This window comes from Anarrhichthys ocellatus, unplaced genomic scaffold, assembly GCF_004355925.1.
Source record: "Anarrhichthys ocellatus isolate YVR2014 unplaced genomic scaffold, GSC_Weel_1.0 scaffold5, whole genome shotgun sequence".
NCBI classification, from domain to species: Eukaryota; Metazoa; Chordata; class Actinopteri; order Perciformes; family Anarhichadidae; genus Anarrhichthys; species Anarrhichthys ocellatus.
In genome coordinates this window covers 12,099,297-12,117,756 of record NW_022280035.1, presented here as the reverse complement: position 1 = coordinate 12,117,756, position 18,460 = coordinate 12,099,297, and the positions used below count along the sequence as shown (strand labels likewise).

Genomic DNA, 18,460 nt, shown 5'->3' with positions numbered 1-18,460 from the left:
AAACAGCAAACTACATACGACAATGACTGACAATGGACTGACAATGTGTTGCTATGTTGATGTAATAAAGAATACTAAATATATTAATTAAGTGCTTACTTCATGTAAAATATTCAAGAAATACATAAAATGCAGTTTCATCTTAATATTCTGTTGCAAACTTCAACAACTTTCTCTGATGTGAGGCAGCTACGTAGCATCCTGTTGTAATTCCGATAAAAAAAATGTAATTTTGGATTACTGTTCACTCACCTGACCTAATTTTACCGTCCTGCTCTCGTGCACTAACATCATATCTGGTTTGCTGTCTACTGTCTGCCTGATACCATGTGAACACAGCATTGTACTGGCAAACCTGCCGTGACTTAAGACAGAACATCTTTTGAAAATGGGTTTAATAAAATACTAAATTAGACCACCGAAGCAAAGCTGGACTTAAAGGTCAGGGGGCCACTTCAAGTGGTACCCGATAGACAAGACTGTAGAAACACCAGAATAGAGAGGCTCAGGAGAATGACAGGTGCATACTGCCCACTGTCTGATATTAAATCAATTTAGTTGTTTTTTTTAACTTCAACCTCAAACATTTATCGGATTTCATGTGGTTCCTTCTGGAGCTACAAAAAGCTTTATAGGTTGTTTTTTTTCAACATATGCAGTAGTACTTCGCTGTACACCTGTACACAATAGCGGGTTTTATTGGGGGCCCGCGCTCATCAAGGGGCACCATAAAGTAGCCCATGAGATCACAACCTACTTTGCTTAAAAAAAAAAAGTTGGTGTAGAGTTAGAAAGAATTTCTCTTAACAGACGTCTGTAGCCCGCTCCTCGTCTTTGCTTGAGGCTAGCAGCTCAACGCTACATTAGCCGCTACTGGCACAACACACCTGAATCTCTGACTAAACTGCATTATGGGAAATGTTTTAACAAGGAAGAAGAGTGTGTGAAATAAAAAAGACAATATGTCTTGTTCTGCTGCACTGATTTTAATGCTTTATTATTAAATGGTCCATCATAAGTTCAACACTGTTATAGGAGTGCAATGCTAAACATGTGGCTATTAAAGTTAAGAGTTAAATGTTTAAAGTTACTGTTCCAACTCACTGAGACCAAACACACAAAAAAAAAAAAATATCTTGCATTCTGCCAAAGTTGTCAATATTTTATTAATCTTCAGTTAAGGCAAACCATTACAAAGCATTTCACAAACCACAGTATGACGACAATATCATGTCCAACACCTGGTTTGGAAATTATTCAGCATGCAATTTAGAGACCAAGAGAGGTATGTAAACAACCTGGGATAAAACAGGAGTAGTGGCAAGAAGAACCCATACAGAATGTGTGTCATAGGAACAGAATGGAAAGAAACCAGAGATGCAACATGCGAGGTGGCTGAAATCTCTAAATAACACCCTAAGTAACAAACGAAGCACATGGCAGATGCACTAATCAAGTGAAATGAAGGTAGACTACCAAACCTCCCGGCATTTTGGAACAAACATGCACATTGTCTAAAGAGGCCAAGTTCAACAACTGAACACATGTTGGCACTGAATATTCTCTATACGGGCTTATGTACATAATTAGGTTTCAGCCTCAAAGAAAATTCTAAATGAAGAGAGAATCAAAGCCATTTCCATCAAGAAAAATAAATAATTAAATGTATTGTTGGAAAGACATCTTTCAGACTGAAAAATATATTTCATAATAACTTAATGTTTCACAATTGCATAAGTGTCATTGCTGTGCTCATTTCATATTTATTGATCATGTGTTTACTACTGAGGGTTGTAGTCTTTGATTTCCCTGTGGAGGAAATCTCACAGAGAAAAAGGAAGATTGTAGCTTGTTATAATCTTAGTAGGCCGGCCCAAAATAGCCATCTTGCTGTATTAATTACATGAAGTATTTCTAAAAAGTGCACATAACATATGACCCCTACTCCCTGTTTTCATGTCATCTCTTCACAGTCACAGTGTATGAGCTGCATGCGGACGCTGACAACATGCCTGCTAAATGATGTAGCCTACTTTTCCTAATTGATTTTCAGTAATTATAAACTTGTGAATGTTTTAAAGGGAAAATGTGAAAGTAACAACAAATCACTTTGACAAAAACAATTTGAAGAGGTTACTTGCAAAGTAAATATATCATATATGTGAGTCAGTAGTTATAATACTTCTTTAAATTACTTCATAACAATTGTATTCAATGTATATTCATGATTTCCTTTTGACTTGAATGCAGAGGTATTTTGGTATTCATGTGTGTTATGTAACTAAACTTAACGGCCTCAATTCATTTCTGATGAACAAGTGGATTTGGCAGCAGATTAAACGCTTCTTTGTCATCTGAAGGAGAAATGTCATCACAAATTAAAAATTAAAAAAGAAAAAGAAAGGACGCCAAATATGGACCTGGGCCTGCGACAGAAGGAGTTCACTGCCTCTGGACTGAGTTTCTGCAATATCATCACACTATATCGTCTCTTTGACAGCACTAAAGCAATGGGAGTCAAAGAACATTATGCGGCTAACAAAGATCGTAAAGCAACATGAATTACATAAACACGTTTGCTCTCAGCACAAAACAAATTATAACAATGAGAAATGTAAGCTTCACATTCTCTGTGACACACGACAACTCTTTGTAAACGTTAGTTCAGACTGTGTCATTCGATGAAACTTGCTTTAAGTACAAAATGAGACTGAATAATGCACAACACAGCGGATCAAAAATAAACTCACTTCTTAATGAATGTTTGCTGTTAATCCTTGAGACAATGTTAACAGCCACAGTTGAGTTGTAAACAAGTCTTGACTTTGAATATTGTACAAGGCTCAGCGACACTGTTAATTCTCATTATTTCAAGACAATTAGTGAAGAGCTGCAAGTATAAAAAGTACAGGACACTGGTAGAGACAGCGTGGAATAGTCTGTAATAGTCCTAATCTTGCAACAGTTTTATTGTCACCAACATTTTCTGTGTGTACATCTTAAACATGAGATCTGCTGCTGCTGGCAGAATAACACCTGGGTAACTGAATTTGGATATGTTTCTATATAATAGGCACATTTGGATCGAGATATTGAGTGACTGAGAGATGCTTATGGAAATAATGGCCAATATAAATAGATAGGATGCACACCACTGGGCCACAATGGCAATATCTGACTTTAAAAATGTCTACACAGTCACGAAAAAAAAATGGAGAGAACAAACCTGAACATATGGGCAGCTGTCTTAAATTAAATTGTACAACACAATTGTGATATTGTATCTTAGGTATTAAAATGGTATTCCAATGTTTTGTTATAAAATGGGCTGCTGTGCATAAGTGTAAAACAATGTTATCTAGGAACACTCAATTAATTTGAAAGAGTAAAAACAATGAATTCACTAAATAAGACAATAAATAATTCAGAAAAGATGGACTCGTAACTGTTTTTGTTTTGTGCAATCAGTTATTGTTTTCTTTAAAAAACATTCAACACCCAAATATCTCACTGCAAAATGTGCGATTGTTCAGTTTTCGTTCCGGGGAAACAAATCAATATAAGAAGGAGAAAAATAAGTCGGTATTCGTTGACATCAGTCTTTTGAAAGTGTATTTGTAGCGTCCTTTAAAAGTACAGAGCAAAATCCCAGACAATAAACTGTAACCACAACAAATATAATGGAAAGAAACACAAACAGCAAGATGACGAATGAGATATGGCAGCATGACTAATCATTTACCTCTCTGCATAAAACAGGGAAAGCAAGTATGTGCTTTGAATTATTCATCTATTTTTCTGTAAACATACTGTTGTTGTAATAAATATAAGTTAATTTTAATATGTCAGTATAGTCATTTCTTTACAAACATTGTTCCAGTTTCATTCGGTTTAAAACAATGCATGTCGTTGAAGCTGTGTTGAAAACATAACATGGGGTCCTTTCCATTATTTTCATTGTGGTAGCTGTTGGTTCCTTCAAAATAATCATTTTTGAGCTTATTAACATTGTAACCATTGTGCTTTTTGTTAGGACAGTAATTAGTGCATTCTGTTAATATAAATACTATAAATAGGTTTAACACATGGTGCTGGAAAATCAGTATGGCAACAGCTCACAGCAGGTCCTCTACATAACTGCTTGCAATTTAATTATCTATCAGTGAAAATGATTCATAAACTGCTGAATAGGTTTTATCACATGCAATTATATTACAGTCCTTATCAAAGTAGAAATGGGGATTTTTTTAATACACTGGTCATAAAATATAAGATGGAAAACTACAGGGAAAATAGGACTTTAATCCCCCCCCCCCTCCTTGAAACCCCCTTAAAGGAATAAATTATTTCTGCAATAAATAAATAAATAAATTAGTATACCTATGATTTCCTAGTTCAACACACACCGATTCCAAAAGGTATCACAAACATGATACACACTGGCACATTCTAATATATTAATGCCTTCAAACAGGCTCTCCCTACGAGTTCACTTGCTATCCATTACATCACCACTTTGACAGGTTTGACAGCGAACAACTAAAACCTCCTTCAACACCGTCCTCTTCTCAGCGCTCTCATCCTCAAGCACTCGGAAAGAAAAAACTTCCTGATCATCAGCGGGTTCACCAAAAGCAGTCGTATTTCTCCAAAACAATATGGAGTCTCGTCATCTTGTTGTTCAGCCAAATTTATATCTATGAAAGGGCCTTAGAGCGCATTTTCCCACGAGGGATGCTGCCCTACCTCAACGCAGAGCTGTTTTTGGCGCTCAAACGAGATTGGTCTGGAGTTGGTCTCCAGGCGAGTAAGCCGGTGGGATGGGGTTAGGTTTGATGGCTCTGGTCTTCATGGAGGAGATGAGCTGGTCAGGGATCTCGGCCAGTACGTCTTTAGCCAGACGCGCCATGCTCAGCACGTGGTTGCCTGTGCGGTCCATGTAGTCTCTGAACGGGACAAACTGTAAGAAATGTGTGACTTTATGAAAAGGATGTATCACGTATACAGCAAGTCTAACAGGCTAAAGCACTTCTAGTAACCCCTTTAGTTTAGATTGACTTTACTGTCCCCCTGAGCTCACCTGTTGATTGCACCATTGCAGCACTTTTGTAAAGGTTTCACCTGGAATGCTTTCCGAGGGTTCTACCTAGGACCCAACAAAAAGGGTTATACCTAGAACCTTCTGTGAAAGGTTTCACCCAGAACCCCCTATGAGAGGTTCCACAGACAACCCTTCTATGGTGTAATAGTCCCTAACAGAACCCTCTCTGGGGTTCTATCCAGAACGTTATTACCCTCTAATGGTGCTAACAAGAACCCACCTAGGGGTTTCTTCCGAGAACCTTTTTATATTCCAAGCCTTTCATCTAGAACTCTGAAGGGCCAGTGCTGATGTGCAGTGCCACCCACAACAATCATGCTTGACAAATGCTTGATGTTATGAACCCAGACATGATGGCGTTTAGTTTCTCGGGATATCTGACACTTCCACAACATATACAAAGCAGCAATAGTGGTTATTTCAGCCATGATTGATGAAACGTCTACGCAGAGGGAGTCCTCGCGTTTCTCCGGTGAGTCTAGCTCGAATAAAAATGGAACCTGCGATCAAACTCCCGCAAAAATGGAAAATTCCCTTCACGTTTGGTGTGAACGCAGCATTAGTCTTACAAAAAACTCTCTCCTCAAAAAAGAGTTCTTTAGAAGCAAATGATTGTGGGTAGAACCTAAACCCATCAGGAACAACCCGTTTGGAACCATTACTTCTTAGAGTGTACTTAAATAACAGGAGTTGCATCCAGGTATTTTGGCTCGTCTTATTTCTCATTGCTGCCATGCCGTTGCAGTATTTATGTTCTTTCATTCGCTGTGATGAAGAGGGGTATCGCAGTTGGCAGAAATGTGCAGCAGAGATGGTTTTACTTGTATTTAAGGTATTGAAGGGTTTCTTCAAGTTTGTCAATGTCGTCTTCACTCTCAACAATCTCTAGCGGCAACAGAAACTTAGTAGGAGAAAACACAAGCTGCCCAAGCTGACCGATCACAGTCTTGAGGTCGCCACATGCGTGTCTGTACCCCCATAAGTAGTACATTTTGAGGACGTTCATAGGGATACATGCGTAGGCTATGTAGCTACGTCATGGCCCCTTAACACACGGCCATAATTCAAGCTTCAGATCATTGTTGGTACTGACAGTTCAAAGGAAAGAGCATACAAAAGTTTCCCTGATGCTGGTAGTAGATAAAAGTCCAGAAGTTCAATAAAATCTCAAGAGTTTGCCCTCTTTCGAGCGTGAATGTTTTAAGATAATTTTGCCAATTAGAATATGATAATTAATGCAGTTTACATATCATCTTTACTGTGGCGCACAAGTAAAGGACAAAGGGTCACCAAAGCACTTTGGTTGATCCTCTGAGGATGAAGAACATGCACAGTTAATTAATTCGAGGATGAGCATGCAAAGTTAATTAATTCGAAATCCATCCATTTGATATCTTGTGTACGAAGTTGACATTTTAGGTTGAGTTTGGATAAGATAACTCTTGGAGTGGTTTCATCCTCTGGTGAGTATGAATGTGCTCAGTTAATCATGATGTGCTAACTGGATTTTCTCATTTTTATACTGAATGTTTGAATGAATTTGAACTATCAACCACACCTGTAGCTGTTGAGATGAGATATCTTGCTTTGTAATAAAACAACCAACCAACATCGCTGTCTGTAAGCATGGCCAATAAAGGAGCAAAAATGTAACTTTTTCACCACTGTGCCTTTGGAAAATAAGCCGTGTTCTTCCTATCGCAAGCGACAAAACATTAGAAAGGTCTCACCTGAACAATGTCTCTCTCTGCCAACTTCCCCCGGGAGGAAATCCTGATGTCATCTCCATCCAGCTCAACCATGGCTACAGAGAAAAGGTATTAAAATAATCTCAGATAAAAAGTATATTTTCATACTGATGATTATGTACAATATTTGCTGTGGATGAGAGCAAACCTAAAGAGTAAATTTGATTAAAACAAACCATCTCGGATGCAAACAGACCACAGACTGGTTTTCACTGTTTTATTTTTACACATTTGTTCCCTGAAGAACTTTATTTACTGTTCTCACCATCAAACTCAGCTTGGCCAACTCCAACAATGATGATAGACATGGGAAGTTTAGCTGCCTGTCGTGAACAAGAAGAACAAACAGTCAGTCGGGGTTACATTTACAGTATCTTTTTCCCAATAAACTTCTCATTCTGCAAAGTCAGTATTAACCTGCACTGTTGTCTCCAGTGAACAGAATCAATAATGGACAAAATAAAATAAACATAACGAATACGTAGCATTTTCTTGACTGTGTTTCACATTATGATGCATAGTTTGGGTTGTCAGGGGATAGAGATAACATACAAAATGCATTATTCAACTCAGGGGCCCAAAGGTTGTTACAACATCCAGCATATAAAATAATATTTTAGCTTCTACATATTGTGCAGGCCACTTTTACAATGTGGAATACCAAGTCAGTTCAAGGGAATAATGTTACACACCGTTCTTTACATAACGGTCACTAAGAATAAGACAAACATGTACAAACTCACATTATCTATTCATGATCTTTACATAAAGAAATGTTTGCACCACTATTAACGTCAGAGCATAAAGGCCACACTTCAACCTAAATAGTAAATATGTAATAGGGCTTATCTTCCACACTGGTTGTGGTGTCCAGGTTTCTCCACTGCATGATGAATCTAAACCACAGTCCTGATGTGGAGGAAGTGAAAGCTCTGGCATGGATGAATGATGTATGCTTGTGGTAGAAATGCATTTAAAGGGGCAAAAGTAGGTCAGCTTTCCTGGAAGAATCTCCCGAGGGGAGAGGCCTGTCACTAATAGGAGTTTATAGTCAGAGGTGGACCATCCTCTCGATGTTCACATGATCATTATTCTCCCTCCATCTCCTTTGCCATTTTATCTTCCCCTCCACCTGGCTTATTCCCCATGAACTCTTGTTCTCACACTCATTACATACATTCTCTTTGCCCCTTTCCAGCAGCAGAAGACCACACAAGCATATACCTATAAATGCCAGATCGGATTCTGTATCAAGGACTGAATTATTCAGTCTACACCATTTGTTACTTTGCTTGTACTGTACAGTCACTCAGGGGATATAACTCCATCAGTCTGTGTGAACACAATCCTCCTCTCACTGCACAGAACCACAACAAATATAGCATGGAAAAAAGTAACTTTCTCTGTGTCTGTTGGAAATCATCATCAGTTCTTCATCAATTTGGTTCAACTTCTTATTGAAGCAAAATGTTTATCTTGAGTTAAATATTCAAACCCAAAACTCTATGTTTTCTATGGCTGCCTTCTATGACTCATGCATGATTTGATACACATTTCCCCAAAAAGAGATCGAAACATGCTAGCTTGATTAGGAATTTGGTTTAATAAGAAATAAAATCTGTACAAAATAGAAAGTAGCAGAGCATCTAATCTTTGGGAAATTTGTAGATAAATCAGTCAGTAAGTGTTTAAAGTCGGCCAGACAGATGAAACGTTTGCTTTGTTGATTCCAAGTGGACAGATGAACTAAGCAAATGCAGTTATTTATGTGTCTACATTTTAAAATATTCATGGGTTTTATGAAGTTACTGGTCAAGCCAGCCTCCTATCCAGACAACAAAATCACAACCACAGACATAATCCAATACCTGAGCACAAATTGATTTATATTTTGGCCTACCGGGTCAGAGTGAGACTCTCTTTCAGAATCTAAAATCCTGAAATGAAATTTGGCGCTTATTGGAAAAAACATCAAAGGGAAGTTGGCCCCAGAGGCTGTCCTGTTAGATTAGTGGACACATTAGTCACTGAAGGCTAAGCTGTGCTGTTTGGTTCAACCATGGCAGTGTGGTCAGCAGCAGTACTGACAACATTACAAAATGATATCCGCAAAGTAAAATTGTTAAAGTTATCCCACAGCACAAATAAGAACTCAAAGGTGCAGAGATGAACGTTGCACGTAACTCAATTGTTAAGATTCATCTCTCTGGGGCAAAGGCTTAATGCCAAGTGAAGAAGGTTAATCAGTCCTTTTTTCTGTGGGCAGAAGAAAGTGTAGCCAGGTCCAAACTGAGTTGAGACGTGGCAGCAGGACACAGCAGGTTCGGGCCGAGCAGTGCAGAGCAGCAGACAAGATCTTAAAAGGAAGGTGTGGCTGTTCGATTGGTTTGATTAACAGTCGCAAATTCCCTTTAAACCCAGTCTGCTGGGGGTCAGAGCACCGTGTTGCTGTGTATCAGATGCTGGGCTGTGTAAGACCATTGCCTCTAATACAGTGAACCTGTTGACCCGAGAGTGAATCTCAGCTGAGCCCCTCAGCCTTCTGAGAGTCTCAATTAAAAGGACAAATATTGGACAAACAGAGCACCCGAGCACAGTGGGTGAGACAAGTGGAGGAGACAACATCCCACAAAGCCTCAAATCCTTGTGCTACTGGCTTATAAATGAGAAAAAAAGAGAAGTGCCACAGCAAGCTAAAAGCACCTGCATTGTTAATGCGAGCAAGCGAGAGAGAGAGAGAGAGACGTCCTCCAGTTGTTAGAGCTGCACTTACATTCACTATGGCCTCCTTGGTCTGAGCCATGTCTGATATGACGCCATCAGTAATGATGAGCAGAACAAAGTACTGAGATCCGTCCTGCACTGCTGCTGCATACCTGAAACAGAGAGATCATCAGCACAGACTGGTTTAAGTCTCATTTACATACAACTCTGACTTTGGTTCAAACCACCACAGAGCAAGTCTAAGAGCAGCAGAGCGGCAACCCCTTGTGCCAACAAAAAAAAACTTTTTCGGAAACAAAGTTGCCCCCCCCCGTCCACCGTGTGACACAAAGGCTTAATATAGATATGTAAAGAAGTGAAATATGTTGTATAGCTCTTCATGTCTCAGAGGTCTATCCAGACACTATTATGAAACCCATCAGAGACAGCGCAGTGAGTGTGGCCTAGTTTCAATCGCCCATCGCTGGCTGCTCTATGAATAATTTATTAAACTGTTTATGCAAGTACTGCAGTCTTATTCTTTAGAGCATTATTGATTGCCTAGCACTCGACTGACCACACTTGATGAGTGAAAAGGGGTGAAACATGACAGATCATTGTGGGAGCCAAGGACAGGTCAGAGGTCAGCCCTCAGTCATTTTAATCAAAGAGCGTGACAAGTCAGTGACAAAGGCAAGAGCAATGACTGGTGTTCAGGAGATTAAAAAGACCTTTGTCTTCCTCCTTCAGCGTACAGCAATGCGGGCCACACTCACTGGAGACGTTTGACCACATTAGCAGAGTAATAACACCATAAATAATAGTGTATTATAGAGATTACAATTGTAAGATTAAGGTTGCGCCATTGATGAGAACAAAGAGCATTTAGCTTATTACCAATTTAACATCACCCTATACATCTAGCATACAGTATGTATTATGCATCAACACCTTTAAGAGCATCGTCTGCTTCCATTAATGCTTCAGCTTTCTGCCTGTGCTGCATGCACATAAACTTCAAACCACTACCAAAGAGAAATGCATGTTCTTCTCAACATCGAAAGTTAAGATCTGTTTCTGCTCATGTACATTTTCATTTTAGTCTTTTCATCATTTAGTTACTAGATTTCACTTGTTCTGAATAGTTGAGACACTGCAACAGCTTTGTGAATAATCTTTAGTATTTGAGTTTTACTGCAACCTCGAGGACCAAGAGAGATCGTAGAATTATTAAGAAATTATTTAGTCTCCGATTGCTTTCAACCGAGACTATACAAAGCCATAATGTCTCAATATTATTGGGCAAAAAATTCTAAGAGTTTTGTTTATGATTCATTTTGTATTCCTTGAAATCACTCAATGAAATCTGCAGAAGACGTTTTCCTCATCTTTTCTCAATTTTATCATTCTTGTGTGTCTATGTTAGCAGGGAAATAAAGAAATAAAATAAAGCATTCATAAGAAAACTATAATGACTACAATAATGTAAACATAAGCTGATTTAAGACTACGAGTCCTCCTGTGGACACCCATAAGTGGAATCTGGCGAATAAACTCAAAATGAATGACAATATAGTACTACACAGTTTAATGAAATTATAAATGTTGACGAAATCTCTACATTGATAAACACGTCCTTATATCTGTAAAGAATGTCCATATATCTGTTTACAACAACGTTATAGTGTCTCATCAATTATTCATCAAATGTTTATACAGTTAAATTTAAAGTAAAGTCTTACCTCATGGTAATTGTTAACAACCCCGAAAATACAGGTAAATGCCGAAAGTCAAATCCAAAATTCAAGTTCATGTCCGCAGTCCACAAGCGTGAGTCCAAGTGTGAGTCATTAATATTCAGGTCCAAGCCAAGTCACGAGTCATCGTTACTGAGACTTAAATCCCAGTTTGAGTCCGAGACTCCAGTATTAAAACTGTGCTCTATTATGATTGAACTACTGGTTCAATCTTGAGAAGACCATTTTTAATAAATTGTGTGGTTCAGCCCCCCACCAGACTAGAGTCTAAAAAGAAATGTAGCACCTGCATTCTGAAATATCTGGTCCCAAATATGCCGGATTAATATTTAGATTAAACTCAGTTTGGCAGCCGATTATTTATTTTCCCTTCATTAGATCTGCTCAATTCATAGAGAAGCCATCACTCACTCTCTTAATACCTCTGACGGCGTGTCTACCCGCCGAGGATTATTTACCGATTGACTTTCAAAGGAAGGACAACTGTGCTCTGTGATGTTCACCGGGACAGCTATTTGTTCTAGTACCTGGCCACATGATTAACAACAGGCGAAAAGTTGGTCGGTCCGTACAGCTGAACCGTCTTAAGGCTTTGATGGTAAGCTTCGAGAATCCCCTCCATGCCGTTACAGTACGGGTTCTCAACGTTGCCATTCTGAGAAAAACAAAAACAAGGACGGTTGCCAGAATGGAATACAACAGCGCTTGACATGACAATTGATAGTCGATGTAAACAACAATTAGTGTTTCAGTATAGTACCACGTTGTGTCTGGGAGTAAAGTTAAAGAGTAACTTAATACCAGGCTGAAAAGCAGTGTTTTACTTTCCTCTCAACGTTTCATATTTGTCTGTTGCACCTGACCACATCTCTTGCAGCGATTTCAAAATTTCACTCATTCTGCTTCAATTAACGTCTGAGGAGTCTGAATCCGGCTCCGTTTAGCTAATGCTAACATTATTAGTCCATGCTTTGTCTGACAACAACAATTTTTACATAATTTGAATATGATGTCTGGTGTAATAACTGTAAGTATAGGACTTTGGCCAGTTGCAGTGCAATTGTAAGGTCTTTCAGGGGCTTATTTACACACGTGTGTTGTTACCTGACAAGTTAGTAAGTCAAAACATTGTCAAAAATATAGCAAACATCCATCCAACACATATGTGGGTTTCTGTGCTGGATGAAAATGTGCAACAGTTATATAGCAGCTAGTTGTGTTCTCAATAAAACGCATCACACCCAGCTGTGATGACGGGGTGTGCAGGTTCATCAGACTTACATCTTAACCTACAGAGGTCCGTGTAGTTGTGCTTCTCCGCTGTCAAACTTTGCTTTAACAGTTAGCTGACCTCAGTACAAGGCACATTTCTACCCAAATATGTCACACAGGACTCTAACTTTACTTTTAAACCCGCTTACAAGACCAGAGCATGAACGAATCAGACTTCAATTATATAGTGAAATGAATCTTAATTTTGCAAATTTTAATAGAAACATGGAGTGATGCAGATGTTACCCAGTAGACAGACTCCTCATTAGGCTGTACTATGCAGCAGCCAGAGCACATTAGCTGGCAGAGAGAAGCCAAATTGATTTAGGAAGATCCTTCAGCCTTATAGAACCTCATTTGCACTATAAAAGGTAAATGAAATTCACTCTGAATTATGCATATCAGAGGCGTAGCAGGAGTCTTCTCACAATGCACACATCCATATTGCTTAAAAACAGTTATCCATGCATGCTGGAGAGAGCATAAAAACACAAGCGAGTGCTCACAGTCAAAGATAAGCTCCACTGGGAGGGGCAAATTAACTTTAACATAGAGTCTGATTAACTTTATGAACATTTCATAGGGTGAATTACAACCCGAGAGTCTGAAACAACCCCATAATTTACTCACCAGAGGGAACTCATGGGAGACCCTCCCATCAGGGGGCAGCTTAGCACCGAATCCCAGGGCAGGGAACATCTTATCACTGTCATAGTCCTGGATGATCTCCCCCACGGCCTTCAGGGCCATGGCATAGGCATTCATCTGGTACGGGTTCATGTAGTGCAGTGAAGTGGACTGTGACGGATTTCCTTCCAAGACAAGAGAAGTCAGAGTCAGTGATGCAAACCATCAGACTGAGGCTGAACTGACAGCTGCAGGCTGAGCAACCAAGACCAAATTGGATGTTCTGAATCAAAGGTGGGCCTCGATGTAACTATCTGCGTTATTTGCAATAGAGGAATTCAATGTTTATATTTTCCTGTACATGTTTTGAAGTTACACTGTAAACACTTCTGGGTAGGTATTAGTTTCCAGGACTCCCTTTTATACTGGCATGAATCAGTAACAGTCAACATATGACATGCAGTTCAGTGAAAGCAGAGAACATAAAATACCTTTCGAATGATCTCATTGAAATGTTTGAGTGTATATAGGAACCACAGATTGACTATTTGCAATGGTGGGAAAATATTGAAATATTTAATATACTGTCTTACTGCATCTTTGTATTTGCACATCAACATGCCCACATCATGTCACCAAATATACCTAGAGTATGTTGAGTATGTTGTGCCCTTAAATTCACATCTATTGTTTGCTTTGTAGTTTGCACTAGATACAGAAAGCATGTTTTTAACCTTTCTACATTCTGTTTATAATCACATTTTGTTATGTCTTCTCTTGTTGTCTTCTTTTAAAAATGTATTACATGTACTTGACTTTGTTTATCATGTGAACATGTCAAAAAATAGTGTAACAAGAAAAAAAGATTTAAAAAAACAAGCAAGAAAACTCAAGCCGCCTCTTTGATTCATGGAAAATGCAATAGCCATACATCAGATGACAAATGGAAGCAGAACAGGGTTATGGCAGTAAAAACACTCACCGTTTGATGCAGTGAAATCAATGGCCACTGTGAAGTGAATCTGAGTCCTGAAACAGATGAATGGGGAAAGGATGCTGTTATCAAAAGAGAGGCAGGAAAAGTCAGCGCTGCAGTTTAATGAGGCTCTCCCTGGTTTCACTGTGCTCTCTGCTCCACCTCTCACCTGAGAGAGTGTGGATGATGCACCTTTACTGTCTGGGCAACATAGGATCTAATCAGGTTTTTATTATTTCATTTCATGAAACATTGAGAGCAGAAATGTTCTTCTGGTCAATCAGCATCCAAAACACAGCTTTGATCCTAAAATAATACACGTATTTAAAGATTTACCAGCACATCAGTAAACATCGAAAACACAAACACATCCCATAAAAAAAACTAGAAAAACAAATAAATGCAGAGTAATTTCACAAACGGTCACGTTATGAGTTGCCGCTGGCGGCTCAATGATTTGACTGAACATCACAATAAAGAGAGATTTAATTATTTACACGGCACAAGAGCTGGAAAAACAAAATAATACCAATTCCATACTAGCTGTTTTGATTTTTTACCTTCTGTTTTCAAGATATATGAACATTTCCACAATCCTGTACAGTATGTATGTGTACCGTGCAACTGATCGTCCATTATAGTCGCATCACAATCCTCACTGTAATCACCATTTTTGTCTTTGTTCCACCTGGATGCTACTGTATGATCAATGGAAAATTTGAGGTCTGCGTAAATTTGAAAAAAGCAGCCTCACAAAATGTTGAAAAACTACTGGATGTTTTTTATTCATGAGGCAGTGATGATAGACACACCTTGAAAATAAACTAAACACGGCCCGACTAGTCTCTGCTGGATTTATCCGTTTCCCCAGTGAGACAAAGGAAGAGAGAAATGGAAGGGGAGTCAGATCAAAGTGTGTGCTCTTTCATTGTGATGAGCACTGATTGCCTTTCCTGACTTCGATTCCATTGAGAAAATTCCCACAAGCGCAGTATCGGATATAATGGCAGCTTCCTCCTGGAGAGACTCTTACCCCAGCTCATTAATCAGCATTGAGCTGGACCGCTCAGCTGACAAAGGGGAATAGTTACAATGGCATGCTGCCTCAATTTGAAAGTCTCTGCTGATTTCTATGGTTGGTTTTGAAAGTTTAGCATGTAAAGCAAGGTGGTGAGTTAGTGTTACGGCAGAGTGCATACACTAGAAATGGTCACACGGGAACTGTCAATCAAACTGCCAATTACAGTCGTTCATCAGAGCACTCCATGGAAATTCATCCTCAGACAGAAGCAGACAGAAGCTGTTAAACTCTGCAGGGAGCACAACATGTGGGAGCACAACATGGTCATAATACTTTTCTATCTGAATGTTTTTAAGGACAAGAACCCAGTTGACGACTGTCACATTTATAGCATTAATATCCTGAACCCATTTACAACGCACAATCCCTGAAAAATGAAATATATCAAAATAAATAGACACAGTATAACAAGAGAACGCATACAAAAATACACAAAACAAACACGTTGATCAAATTTACAACAGCGATGTATAAGTACCTTAAAAAAAGTAGTGCTGAAACAATTAGTCAATTAATCGACAACCACTGACTAAAATAACCTCAGCTACCACGATCTTCTGTCATTGAACAAAATCATCAAATATCAATGTACTGGTCTGGTGATTGGGTTGTTGATTTTATATGATATATCTATTTCTACACATATTATCTTATGGCATCTACAATACAACCAGTGTCTTCCTAAAACATGTCAAACCTTTGGTCTAACACCGTACAGGACTAGGGACTGGTTAGCGTTAGGGTTGCCACTATCCTAAAATCCATCTACCTATCAGTATTTTGTCTGTCTGTCTGTGACTTGCTGCAGGAAGAGTTACAGCTCACACAGACAGTTGACTGACTTTGGTTTCACTAATTGTTTTTTTCCACTTGTAATGCTCTGTGGGAATATGTTTCAGAGCAGTGAGCTCACGAGTTATTTTGTGACAAAACAATCAATATGGATTGAGGTTGACTGATGCTGCAGTGTTGTCTGTTTTCTAGGTCTAACTCCAGTGGCTGGTCTGGGGTCACTGTTTCTATCTCTGCAATCCTCAAATCTGAAGTCCTTGAGAGCGGACAATTCTTCAGTCATCTTTCAGTTGTCAGACTCTTCTTTGAGTGACGTATTACTGTATGGACAAATAGCTGTACCATCATTTATTGTTACATTTAATCAGGAGTTCATAAATCTGACACCCGCCTTTGAATGGCCTCTAACAACCTGATTCAGAACAAATCCTTCAGAACAAGCAGTCCAATAATTCCCTCTGGGCTTCACTCTGTCCTTTCATATCATCACTAACCTCCTCAGCATCTCCTGTTTTTTTGTTCCCAGCTAAAATGACAGCTCCTCAACCACTTGTGCATCACCTTGAATTACTGCAATCATTTAAAAATAGATACAAACGTATCGGTGTCATATTGACTTTCCCCTTCCTGTTAGACAAACACCATATGGCCGGAGTCTTTGTAATGTGAAATCCCTGCAGTCTTGGCAATCTGGGATTTGAAAACAGAGCGACAGAGAATGCAGCTACTGTACACCTACAATCTCATCAGTGTGTGCAGTAATTTGGTAAACCCAGACCACATCAATGAGCAGCATGGCACGGTACTTTCCTTGTGTAATGACATGCAGGCAGATATACACAGGGGAGTTGTTTTTGTTTCAGAAGTGTGTGTGTGGGGGGGGATATCTATGTATAGATATATAGATATCATATAAAAGAAAGTAGATCTATGCAAATCCCTGTATTATTTATGCACTAACTTTCATTGATGGAGATCTAATACGTTCTGATTTTCATTTTACTACCAAAGCCCTGTGCTTTACTGCCTTACTTTAAAATGAGAATAGATTTATAAAAAATATATATAATTTATTTAACCTGCAAAACTAACACATTGTGTAAAGACGTTCTTCCAGGCCAAAGCAAAGTCTGCAAGCGTTCTATTCAAGGCTGCATACAGCCCCAGCCACCACCACCAATATGGTAGGGCAGCCTGTATGTAGCCCGAGAGGCCAAACACAGGACAAAAAGAGCCCCGTTGCTGCTCGTTAAGCTTAGTTACTAAGTTGTGAGCACAAGGCCTAGACTGCCGGGGGACTTCCTAGGATACATTGAGCTCCTATCGCCTCTTCTTCATCTCTTTTTGTATGAATTCATGTCCCATTAATGCTCATTACTAATTTTGCTTCTTCCCCGTAGTCTTTGTGCTTTCTCGCCTCCCAGGTTCCCATGGATCGTGGTTTTATATGGACCCTGGTCCTTCATCCCACCATGGCCCTGTTGACACCCACTGCTACTACCATTTTTATTATTACTCACATTACCATTCTATATTAACGATACCATTAACGCACATTCCTGACTTTGCTTCTTCACTCCTTCACTTTGTTTTTAAATCTCCTTTTGTTTTGGCTTATGTTTTGATGCTTTAATGATTTTATGTGAAGCACTTTGAATTGCCTTGTTGTTAAAATCTGCAATACAAATAAGCTTGCCTTGCTTTGCTTTGCCTTATACCTGGACCATGGTCTTGCCTCCTGCCGTGGTTCTGTCATATGCATTGAATGTGTTGTAACTCTGTTGTTGTTCATTCTGTACACATGACTCTATTACACTTCTGTCCAGATGGGACAGAAGATCTCGTATGTGTACAGATTGTAAAGCCCTCTGAGGCAAATGTCTAATTTGTGATTTTGGGCTACACAAAAATAAATTGAATTGAATTGAATTTTAGTGAGTCAGATCTTCTCTCTTGTCGTTTTTGGACTTTGGTGACACTGGACAGTGAGACAACAATGTTCAGAGAGATTTTAGTAAGAAATCACATAGCTATAAAAGTGAGGGGAATGCAAGTGGCATTTTGAAAAATGAATGGGACATGCCCCCCCCATCTCCAATGGAAATTACACCCTTGGATATTTAGTATGTGGCAGTAAAAGTTGCAGTAAAACAAAGAAAGGTCAGGGAAGTCTACAGTGGCAAGACTCCATTTGCAGGAAATTGCCACGACAGTTTTTGGTTGCAGCAATTCCCTGCACAACTGTGTCATAGATGAATTTAAAGTGAAGTATTCTGCCTCTGCTTCTTGTAAACAGGATCAACAATGGGCCGATGTCTGAATGAAACACTAATGCACAAAACCTACCAAGAATCTTTTTACATCAATACCTTCTCTTTCCTGTATTTCTGCAAAGTGAACACA

At 39.1% G+C, this 18,460-nt stretch overlaps 1 protein-coding gene across 2 annotated transcripts in view; it reads right to left on the bottom strand.

Annotated features, from left to right (window-relative positions):
• Window positions 1–1,147: 1,147 nt before the first annotated feature.
• The window catches only part of cpne5a (copine Va), a 65,272-nt gene continuing 47,959 nt past the window's right edge, over window positions 1,148–18,460 (bottom strand). For both annotated transcript variants that reach the window (XM_031844557.1, XM_031844559.1), the window contains 7 exons: window positions 14,191–14,237; window positions 13,212–13,393; window positions 11,837–11,964; window positions 9,623–9,725; window positions 7,115–7,172; window positions 6,832–6,905; window positions 1,148–4,960 (listed from right to left, as the gene is read on the bottom strand). In XM_031844557.1, coding sequence (XP_031700417.1) covers window positions 4,772–4,960; window positions 6,832–6,905; window positions 7,115–7,172; window positions 9,623–9,725; window positions 11,837–11,964; window positions 13,212–13,393; window positions 14,191–14,237 — 781 coding nt within the window. In that variant the 3' untranslated portion in view covers window positions 1,148–4,771. The remainder of the gene's footprint in view (window positions 4,961–6,831; window positions 6,906–7,114; window positions 7,173–9,622; window positions 9,726–11,836; window positions 11,965–13,211; window positions 13,394–14,190; window positions 14,238–18,460) is intronic.